The sequence below is a fragment of the Melospiza melodia genome, chromosome 6 (genome assembly GCF_035770615.1).
Source record: "Melospiza melodia melodia isolate bMelMel2 chromosome 6, bMelMel2.pri, whole genome shotgun sequence".
In the NCBI taxonomy this organism is placed as follows: domain Eukaryota; kingdom Metazoa; phylum Chordata; class Aves; order Passeriformes; family Passerellidae; genus Melospiza; species Melospiza melodia.
This window is the reverse complement of record NC_086199.1, coordinates 3,647,905-3,664,101: the sequence shown is the minus strand read 5'-3', so window position 1 is coordinate 3,664,101 and position 16,197 is coordinate 3,647,905. Positions and strand designations below refer to the sequence as shown.

The window sequence follows — 16,197 nt, the reverse complement described above, 5'->3', positions numbered from 1 at the left end:
GGATTCAGGGGCAGCCACAGCTTCTCCATGCTGGTGGTAGCAGTGTGCTGCTCTAGACTGCTGCGTCTGCTGGGAATTTTAAGGACTCTGCTTGTAACTTGGCACTCAAAGCATGAAAGGAGTCACTGTTACAAAACAGCATCAGCCACGTCAGAGAAAGCTTTGGAAACTTCAGTGGTGGCTGTTGCACTGTTGTTTTCCAGACAAGACTGCAGTGACTCACAGCAAAGGGAACATACTTCTCTTTTTCTTTTTTTACCAGCCTGACTCACAGGATGAACTTGCCAATAAAGCTCCCCACCCTTGAAACTGCTCTTGACTCACACGGGGGTGATGAGTGGGGAGCAGCACAAGCCTCGTGACCCATTCATGGAGTACCCAGCACTCGTAGGGATGGGATCTCCCTGGGCTGGGAAATGTTCCTGGTTCAGGGCCCCAGATGGGCAGAAATGAAGGACAGGGATGGCTTCTCCAGCCATGGTGTAGCAGAGAGATTTTGCTTCCTCCAGCTCTGAGCCCTCTCCTGAAATGCCTCATCCTGGTCAGGCTCAGAGGCTGTCAGGTTTTCTCTGTACTTCCTAGAGGATTGCTGCCCCTGTGCACAGGACCAGGGCAGAGTGGCACAGGCTGCTTTCCCAAGTTCCTCTCCACAGAAATCAAACTCCTTGTTGCTGCCCCTGCAGCAGGAGCTCAGCTCACCTGGACCGTGTCGCATCTTTCGAGATACGATTAAACCAAATTGTACATGTTCAATGTTTTATTCCCTCACAGTGAGCTGGTGAGAAGGCACTTGTGTCCCACCCTGCCAGAGCAGGGTTTGCCAGAGTGCCCCCAGTCAGATCATGGTGGGCACCACGCTGGTGAGGGCGATGTCCCCCCCGATGCAGAGCTTGGTGACCTCGTTGAGCCGCCTCTCGCGGAAGTTGTACTGCAGCAGGTGCGCGTCGTTCACGGCCACCTTGAAGTGATCCGTCTCACAAAGCACCTGCAGCTGCAAGAAAAGCCCCACATCAGCCCCAAACCCCCCTGGATTTGCTCTGTTTTAAGGCACACACCCGAGCAGGCAGGCACTGGCTGCAGGTGCTGCCAGCCCTGGGGCGTGGGGAGGAGCTGCAGCACCAGCGCCCTTTGCCTTCTCAAAACTCTCCTGTGCTCTCCCTCCTCCGTGTTCCAGCCCAGTTTCTGCCTCCTCATCCCTGTGCCAGTCCCTCAAAGCAAGGCTCCACATTGTGAACCTCCTTTGCAGGGAAAAACACCTCGTGAGAGGAGATGCCAGCAGGGAAAACACCGCACAGAAACCTGTCCAACCACTGTGCAGAACAACGGTGTAAATAAGGAGGGTTTCATAACCCATGGGATAGCAGAGCAGGGCAGAAGTCATGCCCTGGGCAGCTGGAGCTGCAGGAGGGGGTCAGAAGAGCTGGAAGGTGCTGTAGGGACAGCACATGGGGTGGCTGCCCCAGAAACACCCCTGGGAGCTGATCCCTGTGCAAAAGCATCATTGTCCTTACACAGGCCTTGCTGCCCAAACCCTCTCAGTGCTCTTGGTGCAATGAGACTGAGCTGGGATGGGTTTTTCTGGTACCTTGAAGGGTTTTCCAGCTTCAAATGGAAACCTGGGAGCTGTCCTCTCCTCCTTCCCCCAGGTGTTCTGGAACATGGAATTGCAGACGATGACTTTCCTGTTGTCTTCGTTGAAGCGGGGGTTGAAGTGGAAGGCAACGTCATTCCCTCTCTTGAAATCCAGTGAAAACCTGCAAAAACAAGAATGGAGTTGCTGCTTCTGCCACACAAAAGCCCTGAACTCTGTTGCAGGGCTTCCCAAAAATAGCAGAGAGAAAACCCCACAGGGCAACAACAGGGCATTTACACATTTGTAATAACATTGTAATAGAATTTGTAATAATATTTGATGTTACACCAGGCAGGGGTTGTTCAGGAATGGAAAGCAGATTCCAGCCCCCAGAAAGCAGATTCCAGCTGAACCCCCAGTACCTGTTTGGGTTGGGGTTCACAGTCCCAGTGATGGTGATGAGCAGCCGAGGGACGAGTCCTGCCTGCAGGGGCAGCTCAAAGGGCACTTTCTGGGAGACAACAGGCATTTGGTGTCAGCAAAAAAGCCATCTCAAAAGCACAATGCCACCCCTGGGGACAGCCAGCCCCATGCCCTTCCCTTGGCCAAGCAACATCAGCCCCTGAGGACACAAACCCTCATCGTGATGGAGCCATTACCATGGGAGGGGTTGGTCCTCCCTGTGGAGCTGTTGGTCCTCCCTGTGGAGCTGTTGGTCCTCCCTGAGGAGCAGAAGGCCCAAATCCAGGGCCACTGGGTGGTTGTCCTGGGGCAGGATACGGCCCTGTTGCTGGTGGAGCTCCAGGGAATGCTCCAGGTGCTCCTGGATACGCTCCTGGTCCTGCTGGTGCTCCAGGATAAGCTCCAGGTGCTCCAGGGTACGCAGGGTATGCTCCAGGTCCTCCAGGACAGGTTCCAGGTGCTCCAGGGTAGGCTGCAGGTGCTCCAGGGTAGGCTGCAGGTGCTCCAGGATACCCTGGGAAGGCTCCAGGAGCTGCTGGCTGGTTCCCCCAGGAGGGCCAGCCCTGGCCTGGGGGCGCACAGGGGGCTGGGTTGTTGCTGTTGGCCAAGGCATCAGATAGCTGGGGACACAGGAGAGGACAGGGTCAGCTGGGGGAGGTCCCTGCTGGCATCACACCGAGCTCTGCAGAGCCTGCAGTGACCAAGGGCAAGAGCTCAGCTCTCAGCTGCTCCCTGGGCTTTTCCATAAAACTGCTGAGAGAACGCAGAGGGTCTGGGGATTGAGCAGCTTAGCAAGGGTGTGCTCCCTCCCATCCCAGCCAAAGGTCTCTGCTGCAAGATCACAGCCACACCCCCCCACGGGTTTTTAGAGAAATCCATACTTACAGAGAAACCGTCTGACATTTTTCCTGAAAAACAACAACAAAAAAAGAAGTGTCAGTCATTCTTAACCTGTCCCATCCAAAACCCAGAATTTTTGAGGGGAGTCCAGTTTAGTGGGAGTTGATGGGAATAGATGGGAATTGCTGAGTTGCCATCACGTACCTGCCCAGCAGAGCTGACAGCTCCAAAGAACAAATCCTGCTCCAACACCTGGGGGATAAAGGGGAGGCACTGCTGGGAGAGCAGCCCAAATACCCCGGGGTGAGCCCTTCGATGGATCCAGCACAGCTCACAGCACTCCCAGGATGTCATTCACTCCCCCAGCCCTGAGGCACCATCCAGGATTCCCATTCCCATAAAAAAAACCCAAACAGGACCCTCGGGGCGTGCAGGGGCAGCATCAGCCCAGAGGGTGCAAACCCAGCCCTGCACATTGGGGACACCCTGTGACACACGGGATGGGCTGGGATGGGCACAGGAGGGTGGCAGCACCCACACAGGTCCCATTTCTCCTCCCACGCATCCACAACTGTCCCATTCCAGCTGGAGGGATGGTCTGGAATGGGCACAGGAGGGTGGCAGCACCCACACAGGTCCCATTTCTCCTCCCACGCATCCACAACTGTCCCATTCCAGCCATAGGGATGACCTGGGATGGGCACAGGAGGGTGGCAGCACCCACACAGGTCCTCTTTGTCCTCCCATGTGTCACAACTGTCCCATTCCAGCTGGAGGGATGACCTGGGATGGGCACAGGAGGGTGGCAGCGCCCACACAGGTCCTCTTTGTCCTCCCTCTCATCCACAACTGTCCCGTTCCATGGGAGGGCCAGCAGATAAAAGCTGCTTTGCAAGTTCTGTGAGTCCACAAGCACACAGAGAACACACACCTGCCTGTGCCCAGGAACAGCCCCAGCTGGGCTCCTCCCATCAAAGGGAGCATTCATAAGAGAAGGGAAAAGGGAGAGGCAGGAACGGGGGGGAGAGAAGGAAAAATCCAAATTTAAAGCAGAGAGAAGGCAAATTCTCTTTGGAAGAAACAGCTTTGTTCAGATGCACAAAGCTCTCGGGTGTGGCTGCCCTGCCCCGGGAATAACAAACCCCCAGTTCACAGCCAGCAAATCTCTCCTCTCCCTGCAAAACACTCGGGGTTTTTAAGGCAGAAATGCAGTGAGCCAGAGTCCCAAAGCTTTATTTGCTTTCTGGGCTCTTCCTAAACCCCTTGGGTTCGGCAGGAGAAGCCGGGGGTGCCCACACAGCCGGATCAGGTGTGCTCACAGTGCCCTGTGCTGCTGCACTGGGGTCTTGCACGATCCCCTGTCACACCTGGAGCAGCAGCTCTGCTCCCTCGGGGACAGGCTGGCACAGCCTCGTGTCCCCACACACATCTGGGCAGTTTGGGGCTGTACCAAAACCCCCAAACCCACTAAAGCTCTGCCACCCCAATCCTCTGCAGCAGGTTTGGAGCCCGGTGTCGCCTCCTCTCTGTCCCTGCAGGGCTGGAGCTCCTGGAGCTCTGGGAATGCCCTCTGGGTTGGCTGCCAGCTGCCATGGAAGGGGTTTATCCCCACCCTCTTCAGCAGCTCCCCAGGGATGGATTGCAGGGAATCACAGCTCCAGTGGGGCTGGAAAAGCCCTCTAAGCACAGCCAGCGCACCCAGCACTGTGTCCCCAAGTGCCACAGAGGTTTTAACTCCCTCCAGGATGGGGACTCCAGCACTGCCCCGAGCAGCTGTGCCAGGGCTGGGCAACCTTTCCATTAAGGAATTTTCCACAATATCCAGTTACACCTCCTCCAGTGCAACGTGGGGCCATTTCCCCTCATCCTGCCTCTTGTTCCCGGGGAGCAGAGCCTGAATCCCTCCCAGACCCACCCTCCTGGCAGGAGCTGTGCAGAGCCACAGGGACCCCCCTGAGCCCCCTTTGCTCCAGGCTGAGCCCCTGCCCAGCTCCCTCAGCCTCTCCTCACTGAGAACCTGAGCTCTGGTTTCCAGCAGCATCTGGGCAGCTGAGCTCCAGCTCACCTGAGCTCTCCCCGCCCCAGCAAGGATCAGCTGCAGGGAACACCCCAGAGCTGACCCCAAACATTCCCTACGCTCACAGCAAGTGGAAAAAACCTTCTATCTGGGAAAGAAACACCAGCTCTCTCCCCTTTGAATTCTGCTGTTTTATTTGAATTCTGCTATTCCTGCAGAATTCAAATAAACCCACTCACCCCTAAACGTAACTGGCAGAATAGGAAAATAAAAATGGCTCACATTAGGAAGCATTTCTTATCAAGTCCAGTCTGTCTTCCAACATAAACTTATTACAATATAATATATACAAAAAATATACAATAGTATGCTATAATATAATATTGTAATGCAATAATTATAAATAACACAAATAATAAATATAAATAATATAATAGATGTAAATAATATATAATAACATATTATTATGATATATACTATTTACATATTATTATATTATTTATACTATATTATATTACATTATATTATATCATATTACATTACATTACATCATATTACATTACATTATATTATATTATATTATATTATATTATATTATATTATATTATATTATATTATATTATATTATATTATATTATATTATATTATATTATATTATATTATATTATATTATATTATATTATATTATATTATAATTACGATTCTTCACCCTGCAGGGATTTTGGGGCAGGGCTGTCCAGCCCCCTACAAGTTGCAAACACCCTTGGGCTGCCCCCCAGCCACCATCCCTCCATTATCCCTAAATCCAGAGAAGGTTTCAGAGCTATCCACCCCCCCAGGAATTACAACCACCTTTGGGTCTCCCCCACATTCCCCATCCCTCCATCACCCCCAAAACCCCCCGGGTCTCTCCGTGCGCCCCAATCCGCAGCGCCCGCGGTTCCCCCGCCTGTCCCATCTCTCACCCCATTTTTAGGGTGCACGAACGCGCCCCAAACCCTTCATTTCCGAGGATTTCTGTGCCTGATCCCCCTGTTCCCCCCCGGGACCCCCCATCCCTCACCTGCGTGCGGCGGCTCCGCGCTCGCTCTGGCTCCGCACCGGGACCCGCCCGGGGGCGGCGACGGGAACGGGAACGGGGCGGGAACAGCCGGGACAGCCCACAGGAGCCGTGACAACCCAAACACCCGGGACAGCCCAGAGCAAACACCCGGGACAGCCCCAACACCCGGGACAGCCCCAACACCCGGGACAGCCCAAACACCCGGGACAGCCCAGAGCAAACACCCGGGACAACCCACAGCAAACACCCGGGACAGCCCAGAGCAAACACCCGGGACAGCCCCAACACCCGGGACAGCCCCAACACCCGGGACAGCCCACAGAAAACACCCGGGACAGCCCACAGCAAACACCCGGGAACACCCGGGACAGCCCACAGCAAAACCCGGGACAGCCCCAACACCCGGGACAGCCCCAACACCCGGGACAACCCACAGCAAACACCCGGGACAACCCAAACACCCGGGACAGCCCACAGAAAACACCCGGGACAGCCCCAACACCCGGGACAGCCCACAGCAAACACCCGGGACAGCCCACAGGAGCCGTGACAACCCAAACACCCGGGACAGCCCACAGCAAACACCCGGGACAGCCCCAACACCCGGGACAGCCCCAACACCCGGGACAGCCCACAGCAAACACCCGGGACAGCCCGCAGCAAACACCCGGGACAGCCCACAGCCCCAACACCCGGGACAACCCACAGCAAACACCCGGGACAGCCCACAGCAAAACCCGGGACAACCCAAACACCCGGGACAGCCTACAGAAAACACCCGGGACAACCCACAGCAAACACCCGGGACAGCCCCAACACCCGGGACAGCCCACAGCAAACACCCGGGACAACCCAAACACCCGGGACAGCCCACAGAAAACACCCGGGACAACCCAAACACCCGGGACAGCCTACAGAAAACACCCGGGACAACCCACAGGAGCCGTGACAACCCAAACACCCGGGACAGCCCACAGCAAACACCCGGGACAGCCCCAACACCCGGGACAGCCCCAACACCCGGGACAGCCCACAGCAAACACCCGGGACAGCCCCAACACCCGGGACAGCCCACAGCAAAACCCGGGACAACCCACAGGAGCCGTGACAACCCAAACACCCGGGACAACCCACAGCAAAACCCGGGACAACCCAAACACCCGGGACAGCCCACAGCAAACACCCGGGACAGCCCCAACACCCGAGATATCCCACAGCATCCGTGACAACCCAAACACCCGGGACAGCCCACAGCAAACACTCGTGACAGCCCCAGCACCCGGGACAGCCCCAACACCCGGGACAGCCCATGTCACCCGTGACAGCCCCCACCAGCCCTGTGTTTCCCCTTTTCCAGCCCTGACATCCCCCACGGGCGATGCTAACACGGGATATTTGGTTTTCCTGGCCCTTTGTGCCCCGCACGGCCGTTCCCGTTTCTTTCCCTGCCCTGCCCAGATGTTCTCTCCTCGCCAGATGTTCGCCCGTGCCCCTCACGGCTCCATCCCTTCCCCCAGCTCGGGAAAACAGCAACTGGATTTTGTGAAAAATGTGTATTTTATGATTGGCTTTTGGCAAATATTAAACTGAATATTAGATGTGTTGTGTTAGAAAGTAATGCTGTATTAATTCTCTTAAGCACTGTGTTTAATATAGTTTTAGGTTATAAAAATGTTAAAATAGAAACTGTGCTATGTAGGATACTTTTTATAAAGAGAGGACTTGCACTGAGACAGCAGCCACAGGACACCTGAATCTCTCAGAGAAAGAGAATTTATTGCTCCATTATCAGGAGAAATGAACTTCTTCCCTCCTCGAAGGCGCTGTTAGGATCCAGAGGAAGAAGCTGACACTGCCCAGACAGAATCCTGTGTTTGAATGGAATTTATGCATCATGGATGAGGTGTATGAATATGCAACAGGATATTGCTTTAAGGGTTAATCCTTTGTTAATGTGAGTCCTTTTTCGGGCTCGTGCTGCCCAGAAAAGGTACCTGGACGTCCATAACTCATTGTCTCTATTGTCTCATATTGTCCTAATCCAAATTGTCCAAATTATTATTACTCTAATTGTATTACTATTTTTATAACCATTTTATTGCTGGTAAACTTTTAAAATTTTAAACACAACAAGGGTGAAGGAGTTTTTCCACAGATTTTAAATTCTGAACATTTTCTCCTTCCCCACGATGAAAGTAAAAGCTAAAAAAGCTTTGTTTTCACAGAGGTTGGGCTCTGGGAAGCTGCTGGAGGCAGCTGGAATTTCAACAAACCCCATTTCATTTGAGGCTGAGGGTGAATCATCTCTGGTTTGCTCCATGGGCTGCACGGCTTACAGCAATGGAAAAGAACAAAGTGGATTTGTGCTGAAATCCTGCACTGTGCTGCTGGGAGGAGGGAAAGGGAGGGAAAAGAAATGAATTGGAATGGGATGGGATGGGATGGGATGGGATGGGATGGGATGGGATGGGATGGGATGGGATGGGATGGGATGGGATGGGATGGGATGGAATGGAACGAAATGTGATGAAATGGGATGGAATGGGATGGGATGGAATAGGTTAGGATCGAACAGAAGAGAGGATTTCAGCAGGAAGACACCCACAATGAGCATCCAATCCACCTCCCTGAGCAACTCAGGGCTGACCAAAGGCTGCTGAGGGCCGCACCCTCCAATTGCTGCCTTTAGAGGCACAAACTGCTGCTTTTAGCCCTCAGCTAAAGGGCTCCGCTGCAGAAAAAAAGGCAAAAATCTGATGAAGAGTGTCCCTTCTCCTCCTTCTCCTTCTCCTTCTCCTTCTCCTTCTCCTTCTCCTTCTCCTTCTCCTTCTCCTTCTCCTTCTCCTTCTCCTTCTCCTTCTCCTTCTCCTTCTCCTTCTCCTTCTCCTTCTCCTTCTCCTTCTCCTTCTCCTTCTCCTTCTCCTCCTCCTCTGATTAATTTTAGTATAAATTCCTCTGGTTCAACTCTGCTTATCCAAAAGATTTTCCTTAAAACGGGGCAGCCTCCTCTCCATCGAGGCCCCAGCCTGGATTTGAACATGGTGCAGCTTCATGCAATGCTTGTCACAGGGATTCAGACCAAACCTGAGGGTGTAAAAATGCCAGGGATGCCCATGGGAGTGGCTGGAAATTGAGCATTTCAGGGAAATGGGTACATTATACTTCATGTGTATTAAGTAATAGATATTAAGAATATTAGTAAATGAGAAATGCGCTTAATTAGGGAGTGCTTGCCTCTCCCAGCACCCAGCCCACAGTAAACACTGCCATGTCTTTGGAGGTGTTTTAGGGCAAAGGGACCTGGAGAGGATTCCAGGCACAAATCTGGAGGATCCCTGATCCACGGCAGGAGGAGCTGCAGCTTCCTGAGCCTGTGACTCAGACAGGGCTCTGTGAACTCCTCAGAGAACAGGTTTCCCTTCCTCCCTAAAACTCCCTCAAGATGTCTTTGGGAAGAAAGATTTTCATGGAAAACGTGTATTCCTATTTTCATTGTTTTACTCAAAGGCTTCAAACGCCAACCAAAAAGGTTTTCCTGTTTTTTTTTTTTTTTCCTTCCCCAATGCCCTGAGGTTTTTACTTGTAGTTATGCAAGACACAGAACTCACAGAATGACTCAAAGATCACCGAGTCCAACCCAACACATAAGGATAAAGAAAATGTGACCAAAAGTCAGTGGATACAGAAATCAAAACCAGACCTAGTGAATTCCTTGACTTAAATAACCCAAGCTGCAGCAAGGATGAGGAGTGAGGTTGGATGGGGCTTGGAGCAACGCGATCTGGTGGAAGGTGTCCCTGCCCATGGGACAAAGTGGCCTTTGAGGTCCTTCCAAGCCAAACCATTCCACAGATCCCTGATTCAGCACCCGTGGGGTGGGTGCTGAGCCCTGTGCACACACAGCAGTGATGCTCCTCACCTGAGTCATCCCTCGGTGACTCACAGGACACCCAGGCGTGGCCACTGAGCCTCACAGCTCTGCTCTGGGATCCAGGGAGGGGGAGGCTGGTTTATGGCCAGGAGTCAGCAGAGCAGGGCTGGAACACCCTGGCTTTGAGGGAGATGTGAGGCACAGCAGATCTCCTCACTCACGGCCTTGTGATGCCTGGCCACGCAACCCTGGCTCCTCCAAAGCGGGTGAAGAGTTACTCATGGCCTCGAAAATCAATACATTCTGTGGGTTTGAATTTTTTTAAGCACTTCCAAGTGTCTTGGTTGCTTCAGAGAATCCTCAATGTAAAACAAAACCCTCCTTGGTGTGACCGTGTTCACAGGGGTCTGAGGATGAGGGAAGAGATGAGGATCTGACTCCATGTGTCAGAAGGCTGATTTATAATTTTATGATATATGTTACATTAAAACTATACTAAAAGAATAGAAGGAAGGATTTCATCAGAAGGCTGGCTAAGAATAGAATAGCAAAGAATGATAACAAAGGTTTGTGGCTCGGGCTCTCTGTCCAAGCCAGCTGACTGTGATTGGCCATTAATTAGAAACAACCACATGAGACCAATCCCAGATGCACCTGTTGCATTCCACAGCAGCAGATAACCATTGCTTACATTTTGTTCCTGAGGCCTCTCAGCTTCTCAGGAGGAAAAATCCTAAGGAAAGGATTTTCCATAAAAGATGTCTGTGACACCTTGGTACCATGGATGGTTTGAAGCCCCAGATTGCAAACCCAGGGGTGGGAGATGGAGGAGCCAGGGAGGTGGATCAGCCATGAGAACACCACCCCATTTCTGGGGACGTGCTCTCAGCTTGCCCTTCACTGCAGCCAAACACTCCAAGCACGAGTTGCTTTCCCCATTTTAAGAATTCCCAGCATTTCTCCAATGGCAAGAGCCAAATGATGCCTGACAGTGGCTGGGCCTGCTTGGGGAGGTTGATGCTCCTCACTGCAGCTGTGGAAAAACACCCCAGTGCAACAGATAATTCATCTCCAGAAGGGAAATACCTTAAAGCTGTCATTTGGGTTACTGAATAATTTTAAAGCAGTAATGGAAAATAATAAACAGAAAGCTGATGGCGAATTAATTGGAGGAAACCAGTCCAGAGGGCAAGAATCTCCATGGTGTGAGAGATGCACTTCCCCTCCCAGCGCAGAAAAACCCACATCCACATTTCCCTGCCTTGTGATTCCTGTGGCCTGATGTGCGTGGGACTGGCAGCACCCACAGTGTGCAATGTTTGGGCTGCAGATCTGCCACGGGGGCTGTGCTTGGCACCGTCCCCAAGTGCTAAATTCAGCCACCGTCTCTGCCTGTGCCACCGCCCAGCCTGGGGAGCTGGGACAGCATCTCCTCCTTTCTGCCTCAGACTGGGGATGAGGCTTTGAGGAGCCTTTGTGGAGCCCTCATGGCCCTTCCCTGAGGCGTCACCACAGCTCCAGCCCTGAATTCCAGGGGCTGAGTCACCTCTGACTCTCCTAGGCAATAAAAAAATGCATCACAGCAAAATCAGGCAATGGGAATCTCCTCTGGGACAGGCCAGACTTGAGCAATTTCATTCCAGGGCTTCTGAGAGCAGGGATGAAGAGTGTCCCTCCTTCTCCTTCTCCTTCTCCTTCTCCTTCTCCTTCTCCTTCTCCTTCTCCTTCTCCTTCTCCTTCTCCTTCTCCTTCTCCTTCTCCTTCTCCTTCTCCTTCTCCTTCTCCTTCTCCTTCTCCTCCTCCTCCTCCTCCTCCTTCTCCTTCTCCTTCTCCTCCTGCCCTTTTGAGGATTTAGTTAATTCCAGAGCTTTTTGGGCTGCATCACCATCTCCCCCTCCCCAGAATCACTCTGCCCCAGCACTGGGGAAAAGCTCCATCAGAGGAAGGTTGAGAATTTCAGCACCCCGAGTTTGATGGCAAAGAAAGGAAAACCAGGGGATGAGCAGCACCACCCCTGCTGCTCACATGAACCCTCAGTGTACCAGCAGGTCTGGGCTTGCTCTTTATCCTCCTTTTATTCTTTTTATAAAGCACCAAAGCAAAATCCTGCCTCTGGAGCTCCCTCCTCCTGGGAAACCCAAGCTGCACTCACCCAGCCCCTCCTGCCCTGGAGAGCTGCAAGTCCACCCCAAAAATCTCCACCCATCCACTCATGCTGGGGCTGTGGATGAGAAAAACCCTGCCAGCCTTGAAGCTTTTGTGTGATTGAAGATGAGGAAATGAGGAGCACTTTGAGGCTGGCACTCAGAGCCGAGCAGAAGTTGCTTTTGGAGCCTTAAATGAGTCTCGTAGCAATTTGTGTCAGCAGAGATTTTACAGAAGTCCTCACGCTCCCCCTGGCTTTGAGCTTGATAGAAATTCCATCCTCCTCTGCCGCCTGGTGCCCAGGGGCTCTTATGGAGAATCCTGCATGCAAATATGATTAAATAACTGCAGGAGCAATGCCTGCAGTGACCCCAAATGCTGCTGCAGATGGGGCCAAAGGCCCCAGGGCTCGTTGCCATCAAAATCCAAGATCTTGGTGCTTTTCTTGCCCACCCTCAGCCTAAAGAGCTGAGAGGAACAGTGCTGTGCTGCAGGAAGGGATTTCATCAGTTCACTGAGGGCAGGGAAAACCCTCCTTGTCTCTGGGACAGATGCTCCATAAGGAGAGCAAAATCCCTGTGTGACACCACCCTGAGCACATGGGGCTGGGAAAACATGAAGGGCAAAGAAAGGCAGGACAGCTCAGCCTCAGGCAGCAGAAAGCCTCAGTACCAACCACGCTGCAGGGTTTGAAACAACTTTATTATAGAGCAATCACAGAATCTTTGAGGTTGGGAAACACAAATCCAACCTCAGTGGGTGGTTTCTGCCAAATCTCAGGAAACCAGAGGAGAGGGAAAAGCTTTGGAGGAGTCCTTTTCCTTCTTTCCTGCGCTAGATTTTTGCAGAGCACAGGAATCCATCCTGCTGTGAACCCCTACACTGAGCAGGGCTCAGATTTAAACCTCCTGAGTTTGTGTTCCTCCTGCAGAGCCAGGGCTCAGGCAGTGTCTGTGCAAACTGCAGGTCCTAACAACCTCTCCCAGCAGCACCATATGCCACTAAAACGTTGGTTTTGCCATTTTTTATCAGATTCCGTGTTAAAATAATCAATAATCAAACACAGCCACCTGTCCCAGAGGCTTGGCAGGGCAGGGGGAGCAGCAGCAGAGCCCTGTGGTGATGAGCAGGGTGGTGGAGGGGCAGCTCCAGCACTGAGAGCAAAATCCAGAGGGGCCTCTGGATTTCTCTGTTGCTTTCTCTGAAAGCCTCTGTTGCTTTCACACAACACTCAAAAACGGTTTTCCAACACCTTACATATTTTTTTTTACCCACTCAGAGCAGTTTTTGCTTGATGTCAGTCCATTCCCACTCTCCTTTTAGCAGCTCCCTACTCTGTCAGCCAGGACAGGAGAGGAGCATCAAACAAGGATGGTGACAGTGGCAGCACAGAGCCATGACTGTGATCAGCCCAGTATTCCAGGTTCATATTTTTATATTATTATTACTAAATTATTATATTTGTTGCTTTCTGAGGGGAAAACAGGACAGAATCCAGGCAGAAATGCAGAAATGAAAGCCTGGTGTGGAAGCTGATGGGACTTTGAAGCAGCTCAATTAAAAAACCTCCAAGATCAACAACTCTGTGTCCTTGAGAAGTGCCAGCAAAGCCTGGCTTGACAGAGCTGGGCACACAGGGAGAGCAGCAGCAGGGTATGAAAGCAGCAATTTCCCCACTTTGAGTGAATTTTAACTGTGATATTCTGCCACCTTCTCTTTGCTGGAGGGTGTTGCCTGTAACTGAAGGGAGCACAGGCAAATTGGAAACAACCCCTCTGAACCATTTCTGTCACACAGCACTGGGATGTGAAGATTTCACATTGTGCAAATGGAGCAGGTTCCTTTCAAAAGGCACCACAGCACAGGGTTACTTTTCATTATCCTTTAGCAGCTCAGAAAAGGGGAATATCCTGACAAAATGCCCTTTTCAGGGCACACTTCTGGGTTCTCAGCATGGATCTACCCCAGGACAACGCTGCATTCATGGGCCAGGGGTGTCACAGAGTGGGATGGACCCACAAGGATCATTGATCCAGCCCCCCAACAATCCCACCCTGGGCACCCCTGGCACTGCTGTCCAAACCCCCCTGGAGCTCTGGCAGCCTCGGGGCTGTGCCCATTCCCTGGGCAGTGCCAGCACCCTCTGGGGGAAGAACCTATCCTGATATCCAACCTTAACCCACCCTGGCACAGCTTCATGCCACTACTCCCCATTCTTGCCAAGCCCAGGAATTCCCAAATGAAATCCAGTGTCTTTTATCATCTCCTGAATTTACTTCAAGAATGGATAAATTCCATATTTGCTTTTAACCAGCACTACTTCCTAAGAGTGATGTGTGATTCTGGTGGGAAGGGACACTGGGAGGTTCCTGGTTCCCACTTGGAATGAAACTGAGCTGAGGCAGGAGTTTAGGGGTTAATTGCTACAGGAATCCCGTCCCCTAATCACAAGAACATGAATGTGCAGCAGCAGGTAAGATCTTGCACAGCCAGCAGGAGGAGGACCTGAAATGAAACCCGAGGTGTGCCAAGGGCTGCTCATCACAGCCCTTCCCTGTGCTGCCATGAGGAAGCTGGGAAGAGCACGGAACACAGGCACTGAGATTTTATCTCCCAGTCTCGTTTAACAGGGAGGGTTCCTCTGGAAGGTGATAACAGGGAGAGAACTGTTCCTGCTGTGCACTGGCCTGGGTGTAGCTTGGGACTGCACGGCAGCTCAGGGGATGCAAAGTCCCATTGTCACCAAACAGCACAGCCTGACCAGCCAGGGGACCTCTGAAACAAAACTATCACAGAATCCCGGGTGGGTTTGGTGGCATCAGACCTTAGAGATGATCCAATTCCAACACTGCCATGAGTAGGGACTCCAGGTTGTTCCAAGCCCCATCCAACCTGGCCTTGGACAATTCCAGAGGTGGGGCAGCCACAACTTCCAACAAACCTGAGAGGTTCTGCAGGCAAGAGTGACCAAAAACACGTCCCCTCTCTGTTACCAGCTGGCATTTTTAGTTAACTCGTTCCACTGGCCTGTGAGAGCAGAGGAAAAGTTACAGCAGCTCATCCCACTACATCACCCTTGGAAATGGGGAAGCTGGGCCAGCAGTGAGTGAAAGAGAGGATTTATCACCCCAGTGGAGGCACCAGCCCTCTCCAGACCCCTGCCCAGGGATGGGGGCTGTGGGTGCAGAGCTCACTGCCCCGCAGGGCACACACACCTCCAACACCCACCCAGGGACACACTGGGGTCCAATCCTCCTGAGATCCCCCTGCCCATCCCCTGTGCCTGGCGTGAGCACACCCTGGTGGGACACTGGGAGTGTGGAGGAGTTGGCTGGAAGCGCTGGGTGAAAGCTGAAATTTTTGTTTTGTCATTACTCAGACACCAGTGCCTGGTGAATAAAAGGCTGTTTGGTGTGTATGGAACTGCCCTTCAACAACTGGAATTCTGATCTTTAGAAATAGGGCAGCCAATATTAATAAAAACACACATGGAACATTTCATCCTTCCACGGATGCTGAAGGGCTCTCACTGCACTGAGGCTCAGGACACCCTTCCTATCAAGGGGGGAGGAATCCCTATCCACAGCAGGGATGGAATGAGATGGTTTTTAAGGCCCCTTCCAACCCAAACCACCCTGTGATCACCACCTCTCTCTCCTGGGACAGTCGGGAGTGGCTGGGCAGTGGATCCATTGGTGGCTGGGCACAGCAATGGAGCTGGGCTCACCCACTGGAGTTTGGGCACCTCCTTCACAGGAGTGGAGCAGAACTGACATATCCACAGCGGGATGAACCCTGCACTGACCACTCTGCAACAGCCCTGAGCAGCTTTTACTCCTCTCCTGTCGGTTTCTCAGCTGTTTAGGTGGCCTGGAAAGGCCCGGGGTGGCCTTGGACAGCCCGGCACTTCAAAGGACGAGAAGAGACTTCTGATCTTTTCTCGGTCTCGGTGTTTATTAATTGTTTATCTAAAAGATTTTCTCTCAGCCCGACAGAGGTCTGCACAGCAGCCAGCCATGAGCACACTGAGAGCCCCCGGGGCGGTCACTTATCTTTATACCCGAAGCTACGTATACAATATTTGTACTTTTTCCCCAATACCTTCTACTCTTATTAACCAGTGCACTTCTAGTAATACCCAATCCCAAAGTGCCACCATCACCACAGAAGATGGAGGCCAAGAAGAAGAAGAAGAAGGACAGGACACGCCCCAATTCCTCCATCTT

At 52.2% G+C, this 16,197-nt stretch overlaps 1 protein-coding gene across 1 annotated transcript; it reads right to left on the bottom strand.

The window, feature by feature from the left end:
- Window positions 1-739: 739 nt before the first annotated feature.
- LGALS3 (galectin 3) lies at window positions 740-6,011 on the bottom strand. Its single transcript, XM_063159665.1, has 7 exons — window positions 5,956-6,011; window positions 3,080-3,127; window positions 2,921-2,943; window positions 2,233-2,655; window positions 1,996-2,084; window positions 1,586-1,754; window positions 740-991 (listed from the first exon to the last, which is right to left on the bottom strand). The coding sequence occupies exons 3-7, from the start codon at window positions 2,936-2,938 to the stop codon at window positions 836-838; spliced, it is 855 nt and encodes a 284-aa protein (XP_063015735.1). The 5' UTR covers window positions 2,939-2,943; window positions 3,080-3,127; window positions 5,956-6,011; the 3' UTR covers window positions 740-835.
- Window positions 6,012-16,197: the final 10,186 nt, after the last annotated feature.